At 38.1% G+C, this 26,610-nt stretch overlaps 1 protein-coding gene and 1 non-coding gene across 3 annotated transcripts in view; one reads left to right on the top strand and one right to left on the bottom strand.

Annotated features, from left to right (window-relative positions):
* Nucleotides 1-1,971: 1,971 nt before the first annotated feature.
* LOC138834093 (coatomer subunit beta) overlaps nt 1,972-26,610 on the top strand; it is a 45,862-nt gene continuing 21,223 nt past the window's right edge. Inside the window, exons 1-12 of one of the 2 annotated variants that reach the window (XM_070032846.1) lie at nt 1,972-2,077; nt 2,821-2,969; nt 6,388-6,617; nt 7,573-7,742; nt 9,646-9,760; nt 13,081-13,173; nt 15,851-15,988; nt 18,700-18,819; nt 19,962-20,069; nt 20,153-20,299; nt 21,879-22,024; nt 24,507-24,603. In XM_070032846.1, the coding sequence (XP_069888947.1) occupies nt 2,879-2,969; nt 6,388-6,617; nt 7,573-7,742; nt 9,646-9,760; nt 13,081-13,173; nt 15,851-15,988; nt 18,700-18,819; nt 19,962-20,069; nt 20,153-20,299; nt 21,879-22,024; nt 24,507-24,603 (1,455 nt within the window). In that variant the 5' untranslated portion in view covers nt 1,972-2,077; nt 2,821-2,878. Of the gene's footprint in view, nt 2,110-2,820; nt 2,970-6,387; nt 6,618-7,572; nt 7,743-9,645; nt 9,761-13,080; nt 13,174-15,850; nt 15,989-18,699; nt 18,820-19,961; nt 20,070-20,152; nt 20,300-21,878; nt 22,025-24,506; nt 24,604-26,610 lie in introns of both variants that reach the window. The other variant, XM_070032847.1, reaches the window with a different exon arrangement.
* LOC138834252 (small nucleolar RNA SNORA73 family) lies at nt 19,430-19,633 on the bottom strand. The gene has a single exon (XR_011374023.1). It is a non-coding gene; the product is annotated as a small nucleolar RNA SNORA73 family (small nucleolar RNA).

A 26,610-nucleotide genomic window follows, 5' to 3' on the forward strand; every position in this document is an offset into this window, starting at 1 on the left:
TTAGGAGTGGATGCTGAGTGCGATTTAATGCAGAGGATAACAAACTTTTATAACAGAAGTCTTCATAAGAAAAAGGGGCAAAAGGTTACACAATCTTGCTGCAAGGCTTCATTCTTAGGTGGTCACCAGCTGGTCGCCTGAAAGGCACTTGTTTCCGGCTTATCTCTAAGAAATATAATGGGTTTCGACGTTTGTCACCATCTCACCATTACCTTATTTCTATAGAGGCCTTAATTATAAGGTTACGGAGGCCTAGATCTAGCAAGTCTCTTAGTAAATGAGAGTACCAGGAAGTTCTTTCTCCTAAGTAGTTATCTCAGCAATTGCCATACATTCTTTCTGTTCTAGCCGCACCTACAGCTTCTTGTAAATTTCTTACAATTCCTTCTGCTGGAGTGACTTTGTGAAACCTCCAATACTTTTATATTTACTTATATTTGTCTACTAGCCTCCATAAGAGGGGTTTCAGGGTAGCACTTAACTCTGGTGAGTTAGTCATATTTTTAAGACACTCATCAGATATTGGAGTCGTCAACACTCTTAAGAAAGAGCTTTGAATAAGGGAACGTTGACAATGAGTAAGTACAATGAACAGCAGAAACAGTAAAAGATTGATAGGCACTCTTATGAGGAGAAGAAAGACAGAAACACATCTTTTCCCAGGGGTTTTTCCAGCCTTTTCCCAGGAGTAGGCCTCTTAGAAGCCCTATTCTCCGAGGTAGACTTCGGTGAAGTCCCAAAACTTGGAGATAGGTTTCTGTAAAGCCCCATTCTCTGAGGTAGACTTCGGTGAAGTCCCAAAACTCAGAGATAGGTCTCGAGGCCCCTATCATGGTCTGATAGATGGTTTCCCATGCTAAGCAGACTCTACTCGGGACGGCGTGGCAGCTGGTCATGACTAAAGTGGTAGAAAGGCTGCTGAGCAGGTATAAAAGCCAAGCCAATGGGAGCCCAGAGTTCAAAACTGGTACTGCCAAAAAAAAAAAATTCATGTATGGGATTAGAGGAGTCATCCATGATTATTGTTAATACATGGCTCTTTTTGGGTGCTCAAGTAATTGTTTTGCTTGAGAGCTCCAAATAAGAGAAATCTCAAGGTAATTGTAGATAGATGAGCTATTTGTGTTCAGACTCTCAAAGTGAGCTGAACCTTTCCAATAAAGATGGGTTATATCAGATGTTTTTCGTGTACAGCTTAAGATTTCATGTTTTCAAGTTAATAACTGACTAGAAAACTCTTGAGGGGTAGGGTGGGCAACAAAAAGTGAGATAGGGAAACACGAGCAAAATTTAAGTTGCTTTGTAAAGTTGATTCTATCTATAAGGGCTTTGGAGATAAGTAAAGCCACTTAAGGATGACTATTTTCCTTGATGCATAAAAGAGATGCAAACTACTGGATGCTCAAATCATAGATCATTACTATGTTGCAGAAATTATACCAGAGCAACTTTTGAGCTTCAAGCAACTCCAGCTCAGTTGAAAAGGAGCTGGCTTAAATCACTGAATATGTTAAGAACTGATATAGAGTTTCAGATAATCGAGTGATCTTATTTTTAAAAAAAACAACGGGAAATTAATTGCCCAATAGTAATTACTTTCCCAGTTTATTGGTAGGAGAACAGGAAGAGGGCTCCCTGAACCTCCAGCTCCCAGAAGTCCAGGGCTGGACCACAATAGCACTGTAAAATTGTTCGTCCTTCTTCGAGCCCTTACTTCCCTTTGGCCATTTTACTTCCTAGAAGAACAATTTACAGTTAACTCTTAAATGACCACGGTGCTTAAATTAGCACTCATAACAGGGAAAACCAAACGATCTTCCACAGTGCTGTGAGTTACCATCCAACTCTAGAGAGGGAGGGGCCGGGGCACGCGGAGCTACTTGTAGTGCGCAGCCGCAGGATGGAACAGGCTTGTCCTCTCTGCGTCGCCGTAGACGCCAGGTGGCCGCGGCCTGGGTCGTTGCCCCACCCACCTCCACGTCAGCCGAGAACTCCTGGAAGCCTTCGCGGCCGGGGCAGCTCTGAGTGGAGGTCGACGGGCCCGCGGTTACCGCCGCCGCTGCCTCAAGGGAGCCAGGTAGCGGGCCTGGAGCCCGGGGCAGAGGCGCGGTGGGTCACGCCGAGGCACAGACACGTCCTCTGGCTGGAGGGAAGCGGGGCGGGAGCGGCTAGGCCTCGCGCCGGGTCCTGCTGAGGGGAGCGGAGGGCGGAGGCCCGGACTCTCCGCCGGACGCGGGCCGGGCCTGCCGGCGGGCTCCGCATCCCCTCACTCCCGAGACCCCGGGAGCTGGCGCTTGAGGTCGAGGCCTGCTGGGGTGGGAGAAGGGCCGAGCGGGCGGGCGGGCGGGCGGGGGTGCCGTTGTACGGGCCGGGGCACCCGGGGAGGCGGCGTCAGCGCCCACCGAAGGCCGCGGGGAAGCCCGGGGCGGCCGTGGCCGCGTCTGCGTGCACGGCCTCTCTGAGGTGTGCCGTGCACCGTGTGTGTTGTCCTGCAAAGCGCCGTTGTGTAAGTGGGCCCGGCGGCGTGGAGTGGGGAGTTGTCACCGCTTTGCGGGCCTTCATTCTGCTCTCCGACGTCCTCCATTGCAGGGTCGGCCCGCGGGAAAGGGGCGGCGGGTGAGAGACCGCGGCCCGGGGCTGACAAGTGTGGTTTCCGTTCGAATGTATTTTTCTGGGGGAACATAATACAGATTGGAACCCCTCTCCCCCCCCTCCAATTTACAATCGACATGCCAAGCTAAGGGAACTTTCAGACAGTAAAGATCACGACTGTGAGACTTTTTACAATAGGTGATGATTTCGCGGTATTTATTTTTCTAGATTTTCTGGCATCTGTCATCCTTGAATCTTGCTTTGGGGTTGATTATAACCAGAAACCATGACGGCTGCTGAGAATGTGTGTTACACGTTAATTAACGTGCCAATGGATTCAGAGCCACCATCTGAAATTAGCTTAAAAAATGACTTAGGTAAGGCTTTTTCTTTTTTAATTTAAATTGAACTTATTTTTAACTAGGATATTAAAACATTAAGTTGAACATATTAATGGTGTACATATATGTGTACATTTTATAATGTTTACGTTAAATCAGGTTAAACATGCCTACTCATTCATGGGTTTCTTTATAGTGAAAATACTATGTACAGTACATATTTATTATCTAAAGTCATCTTGCACAATTTCTTGCTCTTTTTTAGTCTTCCCATTCTGCCTTCTCCCATTCCCATCCCAGCCTCTGGTAACTTATTGTTGTACTCTCAACTTATGATGATCTAGGTAAACCTTAATTATATTTTGGGAATGAGACAGAGTAAATATAAGAGTATTTGTGTTTCATGTGTCTTATTAGAAATATTGATTCTCATCTGAGCTACCTCAAATCCATCTACTTAGAGGGCTAAAGCAAGAGATCACAAGTTCAAGGCCAGCTTGGGAAATTTAGCAAAATTGTCTCAAAAATTTTAAACTGTCTTAAAATTTTAAAAACCTGGTGTGATTCAGTGGTTGACTTCTTACCTAGCACTCAAGAAGTGCTGGGTTTGATGCCTAGTCCCTACTACTGAAGCAAGGAGTGAGGGTGGGGAGTTATTTATTTACTTACTTATTGCCAGTCTTGGAGCTTGAACTCAGGGCCTGGACACTGTCCCTGAGTTTCTTTTGCTCAAGGCTAGCACTCTATCACTTGATCCACAACACCACTTCCAGCTTTTTTCTGTACTGAGGAATCAAACCCAGGACTTCATGTATTCTAAGCAAGCACTCTACCACTAAATCACATTCCCAGCCCTATTTTATTTTTGAGTGAGAATTTTGCTAGGTAGTTCATCCTGGCATGGATCTCACTGCGCCCAGGCTGCCCTCCAAATCATGATTCTCCTGTTCAAGTCTCCCAAGAGCTGACATTGTAGCCCTTGTACCACCTTGCAGGTATAAAATGTGATTCTGTAAAGAAAAAAAAAGTATTGTACTTTATAAAATAATAATTTTTCAGTTGAACTATGAGAAATAAATATAAATTAAACGCTACACACTGTTCTAAACAGTGGAATGAAAATTTTGCTTTAAATATTGAAAATATCTTTGTACTTTGCAGTTGGAAGAGAGACAATATTTTACTTGTCTAATCTTGTCTCTTTGTAGACTGCTGTCCAGTCTTAGTTTACTTAAAATTAGATGTCTATTGTGGTCTGGGGTTTTTGTTTGTTTTTTTAATTCTTGTCAGCACTGTGGATTGAACTCAGGGCCTCTCTCAAGCCAGGCAATTGTACTATCACACTGAGCTGCCTCCCCAGCACCTAAAAGATCTATTTTTTTTTTTTTTTGGTTGGTTGTGGGGCTTGAACTCTGGGCCTGAGAGCTGTCCCTCAGCTCTTCAGCTCAAGTCAAGCACTCTACCACTTGAGCCTCAGCGCCATTTCTGTGTTTTGGTGGTTAATTGGAGGTGAGAGTCTCACAGACTTTTCTGCTTTGAACTGAGATCCTCAGATCTCAGTCTCCTGAGTAGCTAGGATTATAGTCGTGAGCCATTGGAACCTGGCTTACCTTTTCAATTTGAGTTGTTGAAATACATGGGAATTAGAGTGAGGTGCTTAAAACACAAATTGTATAGATTTTTTTATAAGGTTGCTGTTAAACTTTTTATAGTAGTGGACCTCTAATCTTGTAGGAATATACTTGTTTGTGAAAAATAGTAAAAACAAACAAAAAACACAAAACACTGGTGCAAGAAAAAAAGCCATTAAGGTCATAGTAATACAGTTTTATGGCTTTTAGACTTTGTATTGCTTAAGTTATTAAACAGTAAGGAAAAAGCATTTAAAAATCTGAAAGAGGGATGGGAATGTTGTTCAACAGTAGAATGCTTCCCTAGCATGGCCAAAGTTCTTGAGTTCCATCCTCAGTACAAAACAAAACAAAACAAAACAAAGCTAGAACAAGAGTTTTGGAACAGGGCTGGGAATGTGGCCTAGTGGTAGAATGCTTGTCTAGCATGAATGAAGCCCTGGGTTTGAGTCCATAGTACCACATAAACAGAAAAATCTGGAAGTGGTGCTGTGGCTCAAGTGGTACGCTGCTAGCCTTGAGCAAAAGAAGCTCAGGGACAGTGCCCAGGCTCTGAGTTCAAGCCCCAGGACTAGCAAAAAAAGAAAAATAAAAAGGTTTGGCAAATTTATTTTGGCTCAGTGACCACTTTAGCCACTTAGAACTTTGCCTAATTAGTACATATAACCAGAGGGTATTCTCTGTTCTGCAACATATAAAATACCATAATAATTTAGTATGGCCATAGAGCCTTAGAGGGCAAGAAATAACTTTTGGTTTGCCTAGATTGATTCCTTTGAAGCTTAAGTCCTTCCTGTGGCCCTACCAAGTGGTCATGGATAGTCTATGTCTCTTTGACAAGAGGAACTCTTTATTTTATCGCCTCTTAGCTCTAGTTGTTAGCAATCATTTCTCACATTAAGTCTAATTCTGCTTTCTGGTAACTTCTCACTAATTCTAATTCTTTTCCTCATATTGTATGTAAAGTATCTTAAGATTTAGAGATAAATGATTTGTGCAAAGATACACAATTTAAGCTGGGCGTTGGTGGCTTATGCCTGTAATTCTAGCTACTCAGGAGTCTGAGTTTGAGGATTATAATTCAAAGCCAGCCCAGGCAAGAAAATCTATGAGACTCTGATCTCCAGTTAACCACCAAAAACCCAGAAGTGGAACTGTGACTCAAGTAGGAGAGCCCCAGAACTTGCACACACACACATACACACACACACACACACACACAGATATGCAACTTGTTTATGGTAGAGCCAAGTGGCAAAACCTTGCAATTTGGATTTATACCTTTATTGCCTTTTATAAAAATCAAATATGAAAGGCAAAAATATTAATTGCCAATAGTAAAGTATGAGTAAAGTATGATTTAATTGGTTGGTTTTTATTTTTTATTTATTTTTTTTTAATTTTTTTATTGTAAAGATACTATACAGAGGGTTACAGTTACATGAGTGAGGTAATGAGTACACTTCCTCTTGAGCATTGTTACCCCCTCCATTGTTTTCCCCCTACCATCCCTTCCCTCCCTCCCTTCCCCAAGGTTCTTTTTTTTTTTTTTTTTTGATTGTGATTAAGTGATTACTTAATTTCCGGTAATTCACAGTATTGTGGAATAATGATGCTCGTTTAAAGTCACAAGTTCATTCTAACTTTCCTGGAGCAAATTGTCTATCACAGTCTGTAATATATAACGGTGCTCACATGTTATATACCATATATGTGATCAGCAGCATGGGGATATTTGGTAGTGGTTCAAATTGGTTGGTTTTTAAATTACATGAGGAACTTTCTTTTGAATAATTGTGTTTGTTTTTTAATATTTGAATCAGAAAAAGGAGATGTGAAGTCCAAGACAGAAGCTTTGAAGAAAGTAATCATCATGATTCTGAATGGTGAAAAGCTTCCTGGGCTTTTGATGACCATCATTCGCTTTGTGCTACCTCTTCAAGATCACACCATCAAAAAACTACTTCTGGTATTTTGGGAAATTGTTCCTAAAACAACCCCAGATGGGAGACTTTTACATGAAATGATTCTTGTATGTGATGCTTACAGAAAGGTAAACCAAACCATAATTATTTCTGAACATTTGTGAATATTTAAAAATCATTGTAAAATTAGATTGAATATGTATCATATTTGAGTGTGTACCTACTAAGTGCAAGGTTCTGATTTCTGGGTTAAGCCATAGTATTATCTCCCCTTAAAAATACACAATAAAAGTGATGGAATGGGGCTGGGAATGTGGCTTAGTGGTAGAGTGCTTGCCTTGCATGCATGACGCCCTGGGTTCAATTCCTCAGTACCACATAAACAGAAAAAGCCAGAAGTAGCACTGTGGCTCAAGTGGTAGAATGCTTGCCCTGAGCACAGAGAGACCTAAGGACAGTGCCCAGGCCCTGAGTTCAAGCCCCAGGACCAGCAAAAAAAAATAAAACAAAACCACAAAAAAAACCCAAAAGTGATGGAATGAACTTTGTGGTAGATTTTGAACATGACCTTTGAAGCGAGGAAAGCTATACATGTTTGGAATTGAGAGGGTAAAGAGTTATTGTAAAATGTTCTAATGCTTCTTTTTAGGAATTTCTTATGCATTTTATATGTGTTAATAACAAATGACACATGTAGTATGTAAGGCAGGTAAGAGGTTAAAAACAATTGTTTTAATCAATGGAATGGAATGGTCTTTTTCCTCAAACTGATATTTTTCGTTGTTAAGTTTTATATTTAAAATTGGATTTTTTAATTTTAATTTAAATTTTTTTGTTGGTCATGGGGGCTGAACTCTGGACCTGGGCTCTGGCCCTCAGCTCTTCAGCTCAAGGCTAGTGCCCTACCACTTGAGCCACAGTGCCATTTCTGACTTTTTCTGCTTATGTGGTGCTGAGGAATCGAACCCAGGGCCTCATGCATGCAAGGCAAGCAGTTTACCACTGAGCCACCTTCCCAGCCCCTAAAATTGGATTTTTATAAAAGCTGACACTCAACATTTCATATTTTAATTTTTACATTAGGATCTTCAGCATCCTAATGAATTTATTCGAGGATCTACTCTTCGCTTTCTTTGCAAATTGAAGGAAGCAGAGTTGCTTGAACCATTAATGCCAGCTATTCGTGCTTGTTTGGAACATCGACACAGCTATGTTAGGAGAAACGCTGTTTTGGCTATCTATACTATCTACAGGTAAATATTCCTGTGGCTTTTCTCTGTGAAAACATTTTAGTCTGTGAGAGCAGAGGGTTCCAAATTTCAGATTATATCTAAGATGTTTGCAAATACCTTTTGACAGCATAGTATTTTTTCCTTACTATCATTAACTTGCGAATGTGGAAAAGTCTGTTGGCAACACTGATCCCTAGCTTCTAGAAGCACAACAAGAGTGCAATTTAAGATCATTCAGTTTACAGTTCAAAGCATTGCCTATCATTCTCAATTGTATTACCAGTCTAAAGACTTGATTTTTTTAACCATGTTTTAGAATTTTGTTTCTGTGTGGTGTTATTCTTTGTGCACTTAGAGGCTTTTTTAATGAGAAGGGCTGCAGTTCTTCACTAATTCTTGTTCTTAGAAAGCTGAAGATTTAGCTTGGACTACTGGCACATGTAATCCCAGGAACTTGTGAGCCTGAGGCAGGAGTGACAAGTTGAAGGCTGACCTGGGCTTTGTAGTGAGATCCTCCAAAGGTCTTAGAGCCTAGTGCAGGTTGCTTACACTTGTAATCCTAGCTACTCAGGAGTCTGAGATCTGAGAATTGAGATTGGAAGCCAGTCCAAACAGAAAAAACAAGCTCATGAGACAATCTCCCAATTAACCAGAAAAATCCAGAAGTGGAGTTATAGTTCAAATGGTAGAGTGCCAGCCTTGTGTGAAAAAACCAAGTGAAAGTATTAGACCTTAAGTTGAAACCCCAGTAATGACACCAAAAAAAAGAGAGGGAGGGTGGGAGAAAGATTGAGAGAAAGCTTGGGCTGATGGAGTGGTTCAAAGTGTAGAGTACCTGCTTCACAAGCACAAAGCCTTGAGTTCAAACCCAAGCAATGGAAGAAAAAAATAAAAGGCCTTATAGAGTCTAATGGTAGAGTTCTTGCCACTTATGTGTAGAGCTTAATCCCTAGTACCAAAAATAAAAAAAACAAACCCGATTTTAGAGTTCAAGAACAATTGAACCAGTTAGGGAGGTAAGATATTTGGTTTTTATGATCACTACTTTTGATCTGTTTTAAAGTAGAATATAATTCTTATAAGCACCTTTATACTATTTGATTGAAAAGTAATTCATAATTACCTTACTATTGAAAACATTAGGCTTTATTTGCTAAGCAAAATAGTATTCTGGTTAATAATATATTTGTTTGCCTGTTACCATACAGTCTACAAATTTCAGAATTTAAACTGTAGGCCATACATAAAAATAGTGACATTTATAAGCAAATGGAAATTTAAAACAGTGAATTGACTCTGGCTAAAAGTTAGGAATTACTAAATTTTGAAAATACGATGATAGTTTAAGTGTTTTATATAAAGTGACAGTAGATTACAACTTGACAGATGTTTACTTACATATGAGTGAGGGAAAAGTAGGCAGAGCATATAGATAGGTAAAACAAAACTGGTTAAAAATTAATAATTGGCAAGAACAGGTAATAATTTTTGCTAATCTGTTCTATGTATTGAAAATAAAAATGAAAAGTTAAGTTAGTAAATAAATGGTTAAGTGTCTATAGTGTTCAGTTAGGAAAACCAAAGGACTTTTTTTCTCTAATCATTATTAAGAAATGGTTGAAACTTTGTGAATTAATGGCCATAATGACTTTAATACTTTATTCCTAAATTACATATAAAACAGTTTGAAAATTAATAAATATATGTTGAATAATTCTTTTTTTCTGTATTGAAATGGAAGTGATAATTTGGTAATACATGAAGATACAACATTATTTTCATCTCCAACTTGTAATTGATTTAAAATTCCAGAAGCAAAGAATCAGTTGTGTTATAAAGTCAAAATTTTGGTCTTGTTCTGAAAGATGCTAAAATAGCAAGGTAGATTTTGATTAAATATGGATATAATCTGTTTTATTTAAAGAAATTTTGAACATCTTATACCTGATGCTCCTGAACTGATACATGATTTTCTGGTGAATGAGAAGGATGCCAGTTGCAAAAGGAATGCATTTATGATGCTAATTCATGCGGATCAGGTAAAGTACTTTTAAAAAATACTTTCATGACTGTAAGTGAAAATAGGAAGTAATGCATAGGCCTAATTGTGTTTTCAGTTACTATCGCTGGTGGTTTTTTTTTGTTGTTGTGCTTTTTTGGATGTTTGGATTAAATTTGTACAAAATTCTTTTTCTTAATCCTTTTCTACTGTTCAAATACTTAAATGCTGCTTTAAAGTAAATAATCAAAGAGGCATTTCAGAACAGGCTCTTCATAGTTTGGGAATTTGGAGTGGTATTTGTTTCTGAGGATTGAATACCGAGCCTAGTGCAGGTTTAATGCATATGCTACACTTGAGCTATCCTTCACACTTCATTATATCATTTTTCCTGATCGAATTTTTTTTCTTTTTTTGCCGGTCCTGAGGCTTGAACTCAGGGTCTGGACACTGTCTGTGCGTGCGCTTCTTTTGCTCAAGGCTAGCGCTCTACCACTTGAGCCACGGCACCACTTCCAGCTTTTTCTGTGTATGTGTTACTGAGGACTCAAACCCAGGGCTTCATGCATGGTAGGCAAGCACTCTACCACCAAGCCACTTCCCCAGCCCCGGATTGAAATTTTTATGGTTAGTATTCTATGTACTATACTCTAGGACTTTAGATTTTCTGTTTTTCTTTATATTAGTATAAATCTGAAATTACTCAATAGAGAAAAACATTATTTTGTATAGGGTATACCCTTAGGCATGTTTATGAAGTAGGCTGGCCTTTCATGTTCACGTGTATCCTTAGTAGGTTTTTGATTTTCATAAGTAGATGCTTACTCCATATATGTCTCTGCTGATAGTTAAAATACATAAATCCCTTTTAGGTTAGCAGTATTCTGTCCATCTATTGAAGCATTTGCTATCTAGTTTTTGTTATCAAAATTGGGAAAATGCATGAAGACTGAAAGATAAAGAATCTCATTTCTCTGAAATCTTAAGTAATGTCATTACCCCAGGTCTTCCTTTATAAGTTTTTTTTTTTAACTTTTTTATTGTTTTAAAATTCTGGGCTGGAAGTTGGCTCAGTGGTAGAGTGCTTGCCTCCCATGAATGAGGCCCTGGGTTCAATTCCTCAGCACCACATAAGCAGAAAAAAGCTGGAAGTGGCTCTGTGGCTCAAGTGGTAGGGCGCTAGCCTTGAGCTGAAGAGCTGAGGGACAGTGCCCAGGCCCAGAGTTCAGCCCCCATGACCGACAAAAAAATAAATAAATAAAAATTTAAAAATAAAATTCATGTGACATCATATTTTAACTATATTTAAGTGTAAAGTTCAGTGTTATCTAATAATTTATTAAAGGAATTCCCACTTACTCCTGCCCCTGGCAGTCACCATTTTACTTTCTGTCTCAATAATTTTAACACTCTTAAGTGTTTTGAAAGTAGAGTCATGGTGCTGGGATGTAGCTCAGTGGCAAAGCCCTTGCCTAGCAAGTGCAATATCCTGGATTTGATCCCCATTACCAAAAAAGAAAAAAAAAAGAAAGAAAGTAGAGTCATTTGTGTTCATTCTTTAAGACTATCTTATTTCACTTAGCATAATGTCTTGAAGGTTCATTTGTGTTATAACATCAGAATTTTCCATTCTTTTTAGAGCTGAATAATACTCTATTATGACCCATATCTTATTTATACATCCGTCAATAGATATTTGGGTTTCTGTGGTTTGTTGGGCTGTTGTAAATAATGCTCTCAAAATGGTTATCCAAATGTCTACTCTAGGTCCTGAGTATGTACTCAGAAGTGGAACTGCTGAAACTATGGCATTTCTCGTTTTCATTTTTTGTCGGTTGTCCCTCACCTCTTCAGTTCAAGGCGAGCCCTCTACCACTTGAACCACAATGTCGATTCCAGTTTTCTGGTGGTTTATTGGAGATAAGAGTCTCACAGACTTTCTTGCCTAGGCTGGCTTTGAACCGTGATCCTCAGATCTCAGCCTCCTGAGTATCTAGGATTACAGGCATGAGCCACCAGTGCGTGGCCAATTCTTCATTTTTTTGAGGACCTAATCCACCATACTGTTTTGACAGCTATGCCATTTTATATTCCCACCAGCAGTGCACAAAATTTCCATATTTCTCCATATCCTTGCCAACTTAATTTTTTATACTAGCTATCTTAAGGATTAAGAGGTGATATTAAGATATTGTCATTTATTTCCCTAAACAGTATTATGAAAAAGCTGTTAATATGAGCCATAGTGTTTGCCCTCTTGTAGAATTTTATTAACCTGTACTTTTGGTTTTATGATGTTTATGTATAATAAAGAATGTAATCAGAAATAGTTGGATTGTTTATTAATATTTTTACCAGAGAAATGTTAAGGCCTTCTTCTGATAGAGGAGAACGCATACAAGATTTTTCTCCTAGGTCTCAGTATTATAAATAACTATAATTTTAAACAGCTGGTGTTTGTGTTTGTTGGTTTTTAGTTTTTGGTTTTAGATTCAATGAATGAATATATTGAACTACGTAAAGCATAGTATTTTTCCCTTTGGTAGTTGCTAAAAAATTTAGACACTAGACTGGGCACAGTGGCTCATGCCTGTAATCCTAGCTACTTTAGGAGACAGAAATTGGAAATTTTTCAAAGCCAAACTAGGCAAAAGTTAGCAAAATCCCCTTTTAACAAAAAGTTGAGTGGGGTGGTATGTGCCTGTCATCCATATTTGAGAAACTTAAGAAAGAATGTCCATGTTCAGGCTGGCCCAGGCAAAAATGTAAGACTTTGACTTAAAAATAACCAAAGCAAAAAGGGCTTTGGATATGGCTCAGGTAGTAGAGCTCCTAGCTGGCAAGTACAATTCCTGAGTTCCAATCCTACCAGAAAGCAAAAAACAGGGCTGGGAAGGTGGCTCAGTGGTAGAGTGCTTGCCTTGCATGCATGAGGCCCTGGGTCCGATTCCTCAGCACCACATAAGCAAAAAGAAAAAAGCCAGAAGTGGCGCTATGGCTCCAGTGGTAAGAGCGCTAGCCTTGATCTGAAGAGCCGAGGGACAGCGCCCAGGCCCAGAGTTCAGGCCCCACGACTGGACAAAAAAAAAAAAACCAGAAAGGAAAAAACAGCTTGTTATACTTCAGGCTTTTATATTAGTATAAATCTGAAATTGCTCAAAAGAGAAAACATTTTTTTTTTGTCCCATGTACTTGACTTTTTGTCTTACATTTTGTCTGATAACTCTTACTTCACTGTTTTTCTCCAATTAGTTTCTCATTGCCCTGATTTTTTATTTTATATTTACATAATTTTAAGCTGCATTAAGTCATTGTGTTGAATGAGGGGGAGTATGATAAATACCTTTTTTTTTTTTAAAGGATCGAGCTTTGGATTATCTAAGTACCTGTATTGATCAAGTTCAAACATTTGGAGACATTCTACAATTAGTTATTGTTGAACTGATTTATAAGGTAAGAATGATAGTTTTTGATGGGTAAACAAACACAAGAGTTTTAAGAGAAGACTAGTTTCTTCTGTAGAGTTAGTCATTAGGAGAATGTATTTTAATTATAGAAATGTTTTATAGTATGGTTTTATTTTGACTTTGTTAGTCCACATATTTACCTATTTCCTTTCTAAATGTATATAAAGAATTCTTTAAACATTCATGGTTTGGTCAGTACAGCTGTGAAGAAATCATAGTAGACTGCCCAATTCACTGACAGACTGGGAAGTAAACTTCAGGATAAAAGATTTTTCTTGGGGCTGGGAAGGTGGCTCAGTGGTAGAGCACTTGCCTTGCATGCTTGAGGCCCTGGGTTCGATTCCTCAGCCGGAAGTGGCGCCGTGGCTCAAGTGGTAGAGTGCTAGCCTTGAGCTGAAGAGCTGAGGGACAGCACCCAGACCCAGGATTCAGGCCCCACGACTGGACCCAAGAACAAAACAAAACAAAAAAAAATTTTTCTTAACTGTACACTAGACTACACTCAAAACAAGTACAAAAGTCATACTTTTTGTACTCCTTGTTTTTAAAATAGGACAGATAATAACTCTGAAGTACCCACTAATTTTTCAAGTGAAAGAAAAGAGACATCTCTCATTCAAAAATCTTAATGGGCCAGACACTGGTGGCTCAGGCTTGTAATCTTAGCTACTCAGGAGTTCAGAGCCATCCCATTCAGAAAACTCCATAAAACTCTTATCTTTAATAAACTACTCAGAAAAAGCCAGAAGTGGTGCTGTGGTAGATAGAGCTCTAGTCTTAAGCAAAAGAAGCTCAAAGGTAGCACATAGGCCTGAGTCTTAGGACCAGCACACCACAAACTTGGTGTTATGATTGCAATGTAGATTGAGCATAACCCCCAAAAGTTGACACACACACACACAAACTTGGTGTTATGATTGCAATGTAGATTGAGCATAACCCCCAGAAGTTCATGTGTTATCAGTATAAACCTCAGTGTAGGAATGTGGAGGTAATGAAACTTTTTACGAGGCGAAGCCTAGTAGGAGGTTATTGGGGACATTGCCTTCAGAGGGATGAAGGTAGTTCTCCTGAAACTTGAGTTCTTATAAAAGGAGCAAGCTCAGGAACTAAGGATATGTGTGTGTGTGTGTGTGTGTGTGTGTGTGTGTATGTGTGTGTGTGTGTGTGTGTGTGTGTGTGTGTATGAATATATGTGTGTGTATAATATATGTGTGTATAATATATATATGTATGTATATGTGTGTACACACACGCACACACACACACACACACACACAGAGAGCTCATTGGTAAAGCGTTTTCCTACCTTGCACAAGACCCTGGAATTGATCCAGGGCCCAAAACATTAATTTTTAAAAATAAAAGGCACTTTATTAGCAGCATTTCTTTAAGGCAAGGTCACAGTATGGCTTTGAATTCCAGGACTCAAGGGAGCTTCCTGGATTAGCAGCACTTTAATTTGCTCTGCCCACTGGAAGAATTGCTTTAGTGTTCTAATGAAATCAATAGTAGCAGATACCCCTGACAATTTACAGCTGTCTTGTCTTCTGCAGGAAAGGGGCCCACTCAACACAAGGTGTCAGTCTCTTAGAACTGGAATTTAAAGTGAGACTGAGATTTTTTAATCATGTGCATTGTTGGAGCATGCCACTGAGATTCTCAAAAATAGGTTTTCTGTGTTATTCAGTGACTTCATTGTTTAGTGGAGTCTAGGTTCTATGAAGAGAAAATAGTTTTTAAATATCACCCAAGTAATAGATATTTGGCTGTATATGTTTTAGAAAAATCTAGTATGAATACTAAAAGGTTATGAGAATTACTTATTCTACAAAAAAATGGTCTCAAGGTATATTTTTAACTGGAAAGAAGTTTTTAGTTTCTAGTAATGAATGTAATCCCAAATGATAGGAAATAGTAATGAGAAATAATAATAACCAAAGAAAATATTTATCTTGCTTGAAGAACTATATTTTCCTTTTATTAACTGATGACATGTCAACCATCATGTCTTCCTTTTGGATATGACACTGAGAATAAAAATCAAATTTACTGTTCTAAGAGTACATTGAGTATTTTAAGGACTGTTGGTACTATCTTACTATACTAAATATTTGTATACTTGGTTAATATTAGTATGTACAACTGAAATATCTTTATTATTACCTTTTATAGTGCAATGAAAATATAAATTTATGGTTGAATAAATAAATGAAAAGTAGCCGTAACAGTTACTTCAGATAGAACTTCTTTCTGAAATTACTTGTGTTGTGTCATATTATCTCTTCCTATTTTGGCCAATACTTTTATGTCTTTATAAGATTATTTTTAGCTCTTAAATTAAAAATCTCTGGTGTCCCATAAGCTGACATCTATAAACGTATTCCATTTGAAAAAGATATCAGAGCTGGGATTGTGGCTCAGTGGTAGAACTTTTGCCTGTTATCCATGAGGCTCTAAGTCAGTCCAAGAAAGAAAGAAGGGGAGGGGAGGGAATAATGGAGGGAGGGGAGGAGGAAAGAAAGAGAGAGACAAAGAAAGAAAAAGAAAGAAAGAAAAGCAGACAGACAGGCAAAGAAAGAAAAGAAAGAAGGAAAGAAGAGAAGAAAGGAAAGAAAGACAGTCCCTAAAATCAGTTAAAGCTTAAATGTTATCTTTTCCAGGTCTGTCATGCTAATCCATCAGAACGGGCTCGTTTTATTAGGTGCATTTATAACCTATTGCAGTCATCTAGCCCTGCTGTAAAATATGAAGCTGCTGGGACATTAGTAACACTTTCAAGTGCACCAACTGCCATCAAGGTATTATTGGACATTACAGTTCACTATTTGGTTATGTGTCATATAGAGGAATCTACAAATTTTATGGATTTTTCTCCTTATATAGCTCAACCTTTCTTCTGTTTAACTTCCTGCTTTCATACATACAAGAACATAAAAAGAGTCAGGAAAGCAAGTCAGAGAATTTCTGATTTTTGGATAATTATACTAATATATTTTTAAAAGACCTCGCTTTATGCTTAATCACAATAAAAACTAGATCTAGGGAAAATCAGTCTAGATCCTACATAACCACATGACTCCTGAAAAGGATCAAGTAAAGATTTTCCATAATGAGATACTTTCTCTTTAATTTACTTCATCGAGACTTTATCAGGAACGTCTTAATATATTCAGGGAATGCTAGAATATCAGATTGTTTTTCTCACTCAAAATATTTTTAAGCTTTTAAAATAAATTTACAAAAGTTACAAAAGACAGAGTTCCCATGTATTATGTAGCTTCCCATAATATTGTGTGTAACTCATATATTCAAAACTAAGAAGTTTAACCTTGAAAAATATTGTTAACCGAACTAAAGACTTTATTCAAAGTTTTCCCATTAATATCATTCTTGTTTCAGGATCCAATCCAGGATCCCTTTTAGTTGTCCTAGTTCTCCACTCTGTAAGAGTTCCTCAGCTTTTCCTTCTTTTTCATGCTTTGACACATTTGAAGAATACTGGTCTGTTTTGTTTACAAAATATTCTTTAATTTGAGTTTGTCTGTTTTCTCCTAGTCTTTGAGGTCAGGCATTTTTCCATAACTCTTCTCCTTATATTATTATATCAGGGAGTACATAATATCTCTATATATGTTACTACTGGTGGTGTTAACCTTGATCAGACTGTTAATATGTCTGCCAGATTTTTCCCATTATAATCAATAAACACTAAAGGGACATTGAAACTGCTAATATACTGTTGTACCTCAAACTTAACCTAACTAATATGAGCACCTATAAATCAGTTTTTTCAGTAACAATTATTGGCATGTTATTCTAATGTTGGTTTTCTACTTCATTCTATACTTATTAATTGGAATTTTATGTAAGGAAGAGTTGTCTTCTTTCTTCCTTTCATTTCCCTTTTTCTTTTTCTCCCTCTCTTTCTCTGTCCCTCCCTCCCTTTCTTTTTTTCTTCTTTCTATCAGTATGAATACTTTATTCTATGGATCATAATCTGGTATTATCATTATTTTGTTTATCGAATTATTCCCACTTTGGCTATTGAGAGCCTTTTCCTTTATCCTTTGCTTTTACATTTAGTCATTTTGTAGCCAGGTGCTGATGGCTCATGCCTGTAATACTTACAACTCAGGAGGTTAAGATCTGAGGAGTGGGCTAGGAAGGTGGCTCAGTGGTAGAGCGCTTGACTTGCATGCATGAGGCCCTGGGTTCGATTCCTCCTCAGCACCACATAAGCAGAAAAAAAAGCTGGAAGTGGTGCTGTGGCTCAAGTGGTAGAGCACTAGCCTTGAGCTGAAGAGCTGAGGGACAGCACCCAGGCCCAGAGTTCAGACCCCCCCAAAAAAAAAAAAAGATCTGAGGAGTAAGGTTTGAAGTCAGCCCTGGCAGAAATATCTGAGAGATTCTTTTCTCTAATTAATCAGCAAGATGGTGGACTAGAGATGTGGCTCAAGTGGTGGGTTGCCAGCTCTAAATAAAACAGCCAAGTGAAGGCAAGAGGGATGAAGTTCAAGCCCTAGCCAGTACTGGCAAAAAAAAAAAAAAGGGGGGGGTGACTTAGTAGTAGAGTGCTTGCCTAGCATTCATGAAGCCCTGGGTTCGATTCCTCAGTACCACATATACAGAAAAAGCTAGAAGTGGCACTGTTGTGGCTCAAGTGGTAGAGTGTTAGCCTTGAGCAAAAGAAGCTCAGGGACAGCACGCAGGCCCTGAGTTCAAGCCCTAGGACTAACACACACAAAAAAAGTCATTCTAAAATACACATTTTTTTTTCTTATGTAATTGTTCTAAACACCTACTAAAATACTTTATGAACTCAAAGCATCATGCTTGCAAGCATGTGCCCTCTCAGCTTAGGGCTTTAAATTTATTAGATCCTACTGTTTGAGCAATGCCTCTACCCTGATTTTTCTGTATTGGGTATATTAAACTTTGATCCTCTGTTGAAGTAGGTTTAACAACTATATTGATCGGCATTTTCTAGCTGTTCTTTTCTTTGTTTCTTAGTTTCAATCTTTAATTTTTGGCTATAAATAGCTGTTCTTGCCTATACCAGCCTCTTTTTAATTTGTAATGCTTCTAATCTTTTGTAATAATAAGATTTTGGTTGGATCATATTTTCATTAAATAATACTAAGGTTTATTAAATTTAAGAAGTAAAGATATTTATTCTCACTTAATCACAATCAAAAAAAAAAAAAGAACCTTGGGGAAGGGAGGGAGGGAGGGGATGGTAGGGGGAAAACAATGGAGGGGGTAACAATGTTCAAGAGGAAGTGGAAGTGTACTCATTGCCTCACTCATGTAACTGTAACCCTCTGTATAGTATCTTTACAATAAAAAAAATTAAAAAAAAAAAGATATTTATTCTTCTGAACAAAATGCATAAACATTAATGTAGTAATGCCAGTGAGTGTATTTTGGTTTCTTAGAGACATGTTTTTGCTTATCTTCAGATTCTGTGCTTATGTCTTAAAATGTATTTCTTTTTTATATATATATACAGGCTGCTGCTCAGTGTTACATCGATTTAATTATAAAGGAAAGTGACAACAATGTAAAGCTCATAGTTCTAGACCGATTAGTAGAATTAAAAGAGCATCCTGCTCATGAAAGAGTCCTCCAGGTAAGTGTTACCTGAAAGAAAGATCCAAAGTGAAATATTTTCAAATTTAGATCATTTCTAAGCCTTGCCATTTTAGTTAACTTAAAACTTTGAAGACTTGGCAATTAAAACTGTAGTCATCTGAAGTATAATTCTAGGGTTGAAGATATAGAACTTTTGCCCAGCACATGTGACTCTCTGGGTTTGAACCTCAAGCACCAAAAAAAGAAAAATCCAAGATGCCAGTGGTTTATACCTGTAATCTCATCTGATATCTGATATCTGATGTCTCTAGATATCAGTCTCTTGATATCAGTTTGAAGCCAGCCCTGGCACTAAAGTGTGGAAGATTCCATCTCCACTTAACCCTCAGAAAGCCAGAAAGAGAGATAGACAGACAAATCATTACAGCTTTTTAAGTAGTATTTCATGATATTGATTCATTGAAAAGACCAGGCCAATAATCCAAAAAATGTTTCTTCTTTTGCATGTGGCTTACTCTGTTGTAGTATTATTAGTTTGTTCCTTTCACTTCTATATTTCCTAGAAAATGTAAGTTGGATCTAAAAGTTGATAGTCATAATATACAATCTTCAATTTGAATATAGCCTGTGCGATTTTTTTTTTTTTACACTGTTTCCTGCATGGTTTATCTCCCCAGTCATTGTCCACAGGACTCTGGGAAGCTGTAGGAATATGCAGGTGCAGACAAAAAGCCCGGCTTCATATCCAACATTGTGGAAAGGGACTATACATCATTGGGCAGAGCCCTATGCTCCCCTAGGCCACGAGGACAGAGCCCAGGGAGAGTGACCTCCCTGGATGTCCATGTTGGAAGCCTGTGTGATATTAATACTTTATATTACAGCAGGAGACCCAGGCTATATACTTCTACCACTAGGAATCTTATTATTAATCAAAAATTAAGGATGTAATGGATATAACCCATCAATGTGCAGTTAAGATTTTCTTATGATCAGAAGTCTTTAACTCCCATTTCTTGTATAGGGAGCAGGAAATGTTTCTCTTTTTTCTCCATTTCTTCCTACATGAATTTTATTGTAGCAAAATAAATCCTTGCTAAAACTTTAAAAAAAAATTTTTTTTCTTGTGATCAGAAAATTGTTGTTATTGCTCAAGTTTTTGCTTTTTTTTTTTTTCAGGATCTGGTAATGGACATCCTAAGAGTATTGACCACACCAGACTTAGAAGTACGCAAGAAAACTCTTCAGTTAGCACTGGATCTTGTGTCTTCTAGGAATGTTGAAGAGGTAAAGTAAAACTCTGTTGACCTTTTGTAAGTAGTCAGGCCAAATATGACATAATTTTCACTTACTTTTACTTCATCCTATAGCTGGTTATTGTCTTGAAGAAGGAAGTAATTAAAACAAATAATGTATCTGAGCATGAAGACACTGACAAATACAGACAACTCCTTGTACGAACATTGCATTCCTGTTCTGTCCGATTTCCAGATATGGCTGCAAATGTTATTCCTGTGGTATGTATTTCTGAAGACCTTAATTTTTAAATTTTCTAGAAAAGAAAAATTCTATTTGTTAAAAGTTAAACTAAAATCTTACCTGTAATCATTACATCTCACAGTAAGAAGTGATTTTTATATTCACCCTTAAGCTAAGAAGGATAAAAACTCTGGGCTTCTTTTACTTACATCTTTATCAAAAAGGCAGAAAAAACACAGGGTCAAAAAAAAAAAATGTACCTCTGTGATAGAGTACTTGTTTAACATATGTGAATTTCTCCGTTCAGTCTCCAGCACCACAATTTAAAAGAAAAATAGCTTCACGTATTATTTTAAGTGATTTATGTTTATTACAGTTACCCAAAGTAAAATAATGTTATAAATGAGGGTGCATTCATATTTTTTATTATGTCAATTGATTTTTATGTTGCTTCAAGTAAAATCATGCTATAAATATATGTAGCATTCATATTTTTCTTCCATATATTTCTTTCAAAACTTAACTAATAAAATTGAATTAGTTGTAAAAAAAAAAAAATCATGTAATTGCTTTCTATCAAGAGTAGATACCTGGGCACCAGTGGCTCTTGCCCACAATCCTAGCTACTCTGGAGGCTGAGATCTGAGGATCATAGTTTGAAGCCAGCCTGGCAGGAAAGTCCATGAGACTGTCCAATAAACTATTAAGAAAAAATGGGAAGTAGTGCTGTGACTCAAGTGGCAGAGTGCTAGCCTTGAGCCCAAAGAGGCCTCAAGGATAGCACCTAAGCCCTGAGTTGAAGCCCCAAGACTAACTCTTCCCTCCCCCCCAAAAAAGCCGGGCGCCGGTGGCTCACGCCTGTAATCCTAGCTACTCAGGAGGCTGAGATCTGAGGATCAGGGTTCAAAGCCAGCCTGGGCAGGAAAGCCCATGAGACTGTTATCTCCAATAAACCACTAGAATACCGAAAGTGGCACTGTGGCTCAAGCGGTAGAGCACTCGCACTCGCCTTGAGCTGAAGAATGCAAGGACAGCACCCAAGCCCAGAGTTCAAGCCCCATAACTGACAAAAAAAAAAAAAAAAAAAAAAATAGATTATTGTCATTTGAAGTTTGGCCTTTAAACTTTGAATATTTTTTTCTAAAATGACCAATTTTAGTTATAATTGAGTATTTTAAGTTGTAGATCTCTAGTGAATTTTCTAATAAGCTTTACTACTTAATACAACCGTTTGTAACTTCTGTTTGCATAACACTATTTTTCAACTTATGTTTTATTATATATTTGTAAATTATGATAATGAGAATTAAAAATATTTTAAACTTGTTTTTTTTTTGTTTTGTTTTTGGTCCTCTATGGGGTTTGAACTTGGGGAGCTTTTTTGCTTAAGGCTAGTGTTCTGCCACTTGCACCACAGCTTGACTTCTGGTTTTCTGGGGGTTAATTGGAAATAAGGATCTCAAGGACTTTCCTGCCTGAGCTGACTCCTGAGTAGCTAGTATTATAGGAGTGAGCCACTGGTGCCTGGATAAATTTGTTCATTTATTTCTTGGTTTAGATCATTTTCTTCCTGAAAATTGTATAAACTGTAAATCCTATTTCCCTTTGTTCTTTTAGTTAATGGAATTTCTTAGTGACAATAATGAAGCAGCAGCTGCTGATGTCTTGGAGTTTGTTCGTGAGGCCATTCAGCGTTTTGATAACCTGAGAATGCTGATTGTTGAGAAGATGCTTGAAGTCTTTCATGCTATTAAATCTGTCAAGTAAGTTTAAAATATATTTAAATGTATAGTCAAGTAAGTGTTTAATCAGTTTTTGTTTTCAAAGAGTAATTTAATAGAAAATAGAATGTAGAGATGTTTCAAAGCAAGCCAAATTAAGATAAAGTAAGAATAACAGCAAGCATTACTATATCTTCAATCCATAATTAGTAAGTGAAAAAAATTTAGTTAATTTAGCTAGATTTTTCTATTCTGATTTCAAAACATTGTGAATCTTTTTTTTTTTTTTTTTTTTTTTTGTCAGTCATGGGCTTGAACTCTGGGCTTGGGCGCTGTCCTTGTGCTCTTCAGCTCAAGGCAAGTGATCTACCACTTGAACCACAGTGCCACTTCCAGTTTTCTGGTGCTTTATTGGAGATGAGAATCACAGACTTTCCTGCCCAGGCTGGCTTTGAACCGCAGTCCTCAGAACTCAGTCTCCTGAGTAGCTAGGATTACAGGTGTGAGCCACTGGCACCTGGCAACACTGTGAATCTTTTTTTTTTGGTGGGGGGGAGAGGGGGTCCGGTCATGGGGCCTGAACTCTGGGCATGGGCACTGTCCCTCAGCTCTTCAGCTCAAGGCTAGCGCTCGACCACTTGAGCCACAGCGCCACTTCCGGCTTTTTTCTTTTTGCTTATGTGGTGCTGAGGAATTGAACCCAGGGCCTCACGCATGCAAGGCAAGCACTCTACCACTGAGCCACCTTCCCAGCCCAACATTGTGAATCTTAAACTAAGGTGCACATTTTTTTAAGTGGCATCATTTTGGGGTATCATTGTTATTTATGTCTTCTTTAGCATTTATTAAAGAAAAAGACTGAAAATGCAACCTAAATCAGATCTGTACTTCCCTTTAGATTAGCCATTGCTAATAAAGAATTATAGAAATAAATTTTGCTTTATTTAAGTCATCTAATGGATACACGATAATAGTCTTGTAGTATGTCTGCTTAGATAGGAAGACAGTACAAAGTGTTTTAATGTGATAATGTGATGATAAACAGATGAGCAAGATTTCCCACTTCAGCCTCTATAATTGGATTTTTCTAGTAAATTCAACAAAAATCTTTTGAGAAAAGATGACTAGAGACTATTCAGCTTAACACTTACTAGCATATGTTAATTGTACAAAGAAATTGGGGTTTTATTGTGTGGTGCATATTTTAATTTGCTTTTCTTTTTTGTGCCAGTCCTGGGGTTCAAACTAAGAGTGTGGGTGCTGTCCCTTAGCTTCCTTTGCTCAAGGCTAGCACTGTATCATTTGAGCCACAGCTCCATTTCCAGCTTTTGGTGGTTATTTGGAGATAAAAGTTTCTCATGAGCTGGGCGCCGGTGGCTCACGCCTGTAATCCTAGCTACTGAGGAGGCTGAGATCTGAGGATCAGGGTTCAAAGCCAGCCTGGGCAAGGAAAGTCTGTGAGACTTTTATCTCCAATAAACCACTAGAAACGCGGAAGTGACGCTGTGGCTCAAACGGTAGAGCACTCACCTTGAGCTGAAGAGCTGAGGGATAGCACCCAAGCTCAGAGTTCAAGTCCCATGACCAACAACAACAACAACAACAACAAAAAGTTTCTCATAAATTTTCCTGCCCAGGCTGGCTTCAAACTACAATCCTCAGATCTCAGCTTCCTGAGAAGCTAGGATTGCAAGTACAAGCCACCAGTGCTCAACTGAGAACAATTACTATTTAAAAAAAAATTTTTGGGGGGGGGGGATTGGTGGTAGGGCTTGAACTCTGGACCTGGGCTCTTCAGCTAAAGGCTAGTGCTCTACCACTTGAGCCATAGTGCCACTTCAGTTTTCTGGTGGTTAATTGGAGATAAGAGTTTCACGGACTTTCCTGCCAGGGCTGGCTTTGAACTGTGATCCTCAGATATCAGCCTCCTGAGTAGCAGGATTATAGGCATAAGCCACCAGTGCCTGGCTTAAAAATAATTTTATTATTACTATTAATGTGTTATACAAAGGGGCTACCATTTCATAAGTCAGGTAATGAGTACATTTCCTTTTTTGAACAATGTAACCCCTTCTTTTGCCCTAGGAGAACATTTTTGTTGTTGTTGTTGGTCATGGGGCTTGAACTCTGGGCTTGTGTGCTATCCCTCAGCTCTTCAGCTAAGGTGAACACTCTACTGCTTGAGCCACAGTGCCACTTCCAGTTTTCTAGTGGTTTGTTGGAGATAAAGAGTCTCACAGACTTTCCTCCCCGGGCTGGCTTTGAACGTGATCCTTAGATCTCAGCCTTCTGAGTAGCTAGGATTAAAGGTGTGAGCCACCAGTGCCTGGCAACAATTATTTTTATTTTAATTTTTGTAGAGAAATGAAACTTACTGTTTGTTGTATTCTTTCTGAAATGAACTCCATAGTCCCTTACAACCACAGAATCTTGTATTCTTGTTTTAGCTTACATTCACACACAAATCTCTGCTTTTACACTTATATTCCAAGTCTGTATTTCAGATTTTGTATTTTTGTCTTAGGATTTATCGAGGAGCCTTATGGATCCTGGGAGAATATTGCAGTACCAAAGAAGACATTCAGAGTGTGATGACTGAAGTCCGCAGGTCCCTTGGGGAGGTACATTTCAATTTAGTCAATCTACTTGTATGGAAGTTTGTGCTGATGATGGGTTGGATATGTAACTTAGTGATAAAGTGCTTATCTAGCATGCATGAAACCCTGGGTTCAAAAGTTAGTACCACCTCTCCACCTTAAAAACATCTGACATTTATGTGTTGATTTGTTCTTGTGGATGTTGTTTGTTTGTTTCATTTTTTGTGATGATACTGGTATTTAAACTCAGGTCCTGTGTTTACTAGCAAGCATTCTACCACTTAAGCCATACTAGCCTAGCCCTTGCTTTTTCAAAACACTAAAATAAATGAATTTGAATTACCCAGATAATTAAGTTTCACTGGCTATGGGAAATTAAGATATACCTCGCCCCCACAAGAACCATAATGCCTGTCTATATTACTTTATATATTATATATGTATGTTTTTATTGTAAAAATACTGTACAGAGGGCTTACACTTACATGAGTAAGGTAATGAGTACATTTCTTACCGAGCATTGTTACCTCCTCCTTTGTTTTTCCCCTACCATCCCTTCCCTCCCCACCTGTCTATATTACTTACTTATTGTTAGCTAAGATTTTGTTAGAGCAAAATTGTTGTGACTAGAAAAAAGAAAAAGGAAAAATGGTAAAATTCTGCTTTAGCCGTGTGTTCTGAAAGAATGCCTTAGAACAGGATTTTTAATATTTATATATTAAAACTTGCGATATTCCCTCATCTGAACAACCTTATGTTGGACTTAAGTTTTTTTCACAAATAAAATCAAAGATTTTAAAAAGGTCAATTTTAAACTATTAAATTGGGTAATAGATAATAGACTAGTATTAGAAATAAATAGAAGCCAGGCACTGGTAGCTGATACCTGTAATCTTAGCTGCAGAAGGCTTAGATACAGAAGATTGAAGTTCAAGGTCAGCTTGGGCAGAGAAGTCTGTGAGACTCCATTTCTAAAATAATCAACAAAAGAAGCAAGACTTGCCATTGGCTCATGCCTAGTCTTAGCTACTCAGAAGGCAGAGATCTGAGGATCTCAATTTGAAGATAGCATGGGTAGATAAATCCTCCTGACTCAATTAACTAGCAAAAAACTGGAACTAAGCCAAGCACCATTGCCTCACACCTGTTATCCTAGCTTCTCAGGAAGCTGAGATCTGAGGATATTCCAGTTCAAAACCAGCCTAGGTAAATTCAAACAACTCCTATCTCCAATTGGCCAACAAAAAGCCAAAACTAGAGATGTTGCTCAAGGATGTAGCCATCTACAGCTAGGCCAGAATACAAGAATACAATAGCTGGGCGCCGTGGCTCATGCCTGTAATCAGGAGACTGAGAGCTGAGGATCACAGTTCAAAGCCAACCCTGGCAGGAAAGTTCTTGTGATCTTTATCTCCAATTAACCACCAGAAAACCAGAAGCGGTGCTGTGGTTCAAGTGGTAGAGCACTAGCCTTGAGCTGTAGAGCTCAGGGATAGTGCCGAAGCCCAGAATTCAAGCCCCATGACTTACAAAAACAAAACAAAAAAAAGAATACAAGGCCTTGAGTTCAAGCCCCAGTACTAGAGGAACTAAAGGAATGGGTCAAGTGGTAAAGTGCCAGTTATGAAGTCACATATGTGGTATATATGTGCACACCATAGGGAAACTAGGAGGAGGACACAGAACTAGAGGGAATCAGGAAAAAACATACAACAATGGGACCCATCAGGTGCACTGGACATTGATCAAAATGAACTCAGCAACACAATGGCAGCGATGGGAGGGAGGGAACAAGTGGGAAAGAGGGAACAGCTGACTATACAAAAGGAAAAAAATGTACGTATCATCTGATATGGAAGAAATAACTGTATTATCAAAGCTCATAGAACTCATAAGCTTTATAGACCACAATAGACAATTTGCCCCATGAGTTAGAATGTATTTTTGACTTTTTGCATCACTATCCCACAATACTGTGAAATTTGTGAAATTATGTAATCACTTAATCATAATAAAGAATTTGCAAAAAAA

The sequence above is a fragment of the Dipodomys merriami genome, unplaced genomic scaffold, assembly GCF_024711535.1.
Source record: "Dipodomys merriami isolate MVZ:Mamm:240054 unplaced genomic scaffold, mDipMer1.0.p SCAF_21, whole genome shotgun sequence".
In the NCBI taxonomy this organism is placed as follows: domain Eukaryota; kingdom Metazoa; phylum Chordata; class Mammalia; order Rodentia; family Heteromyidae; genus Dipodomys; species Dipodomys merriami.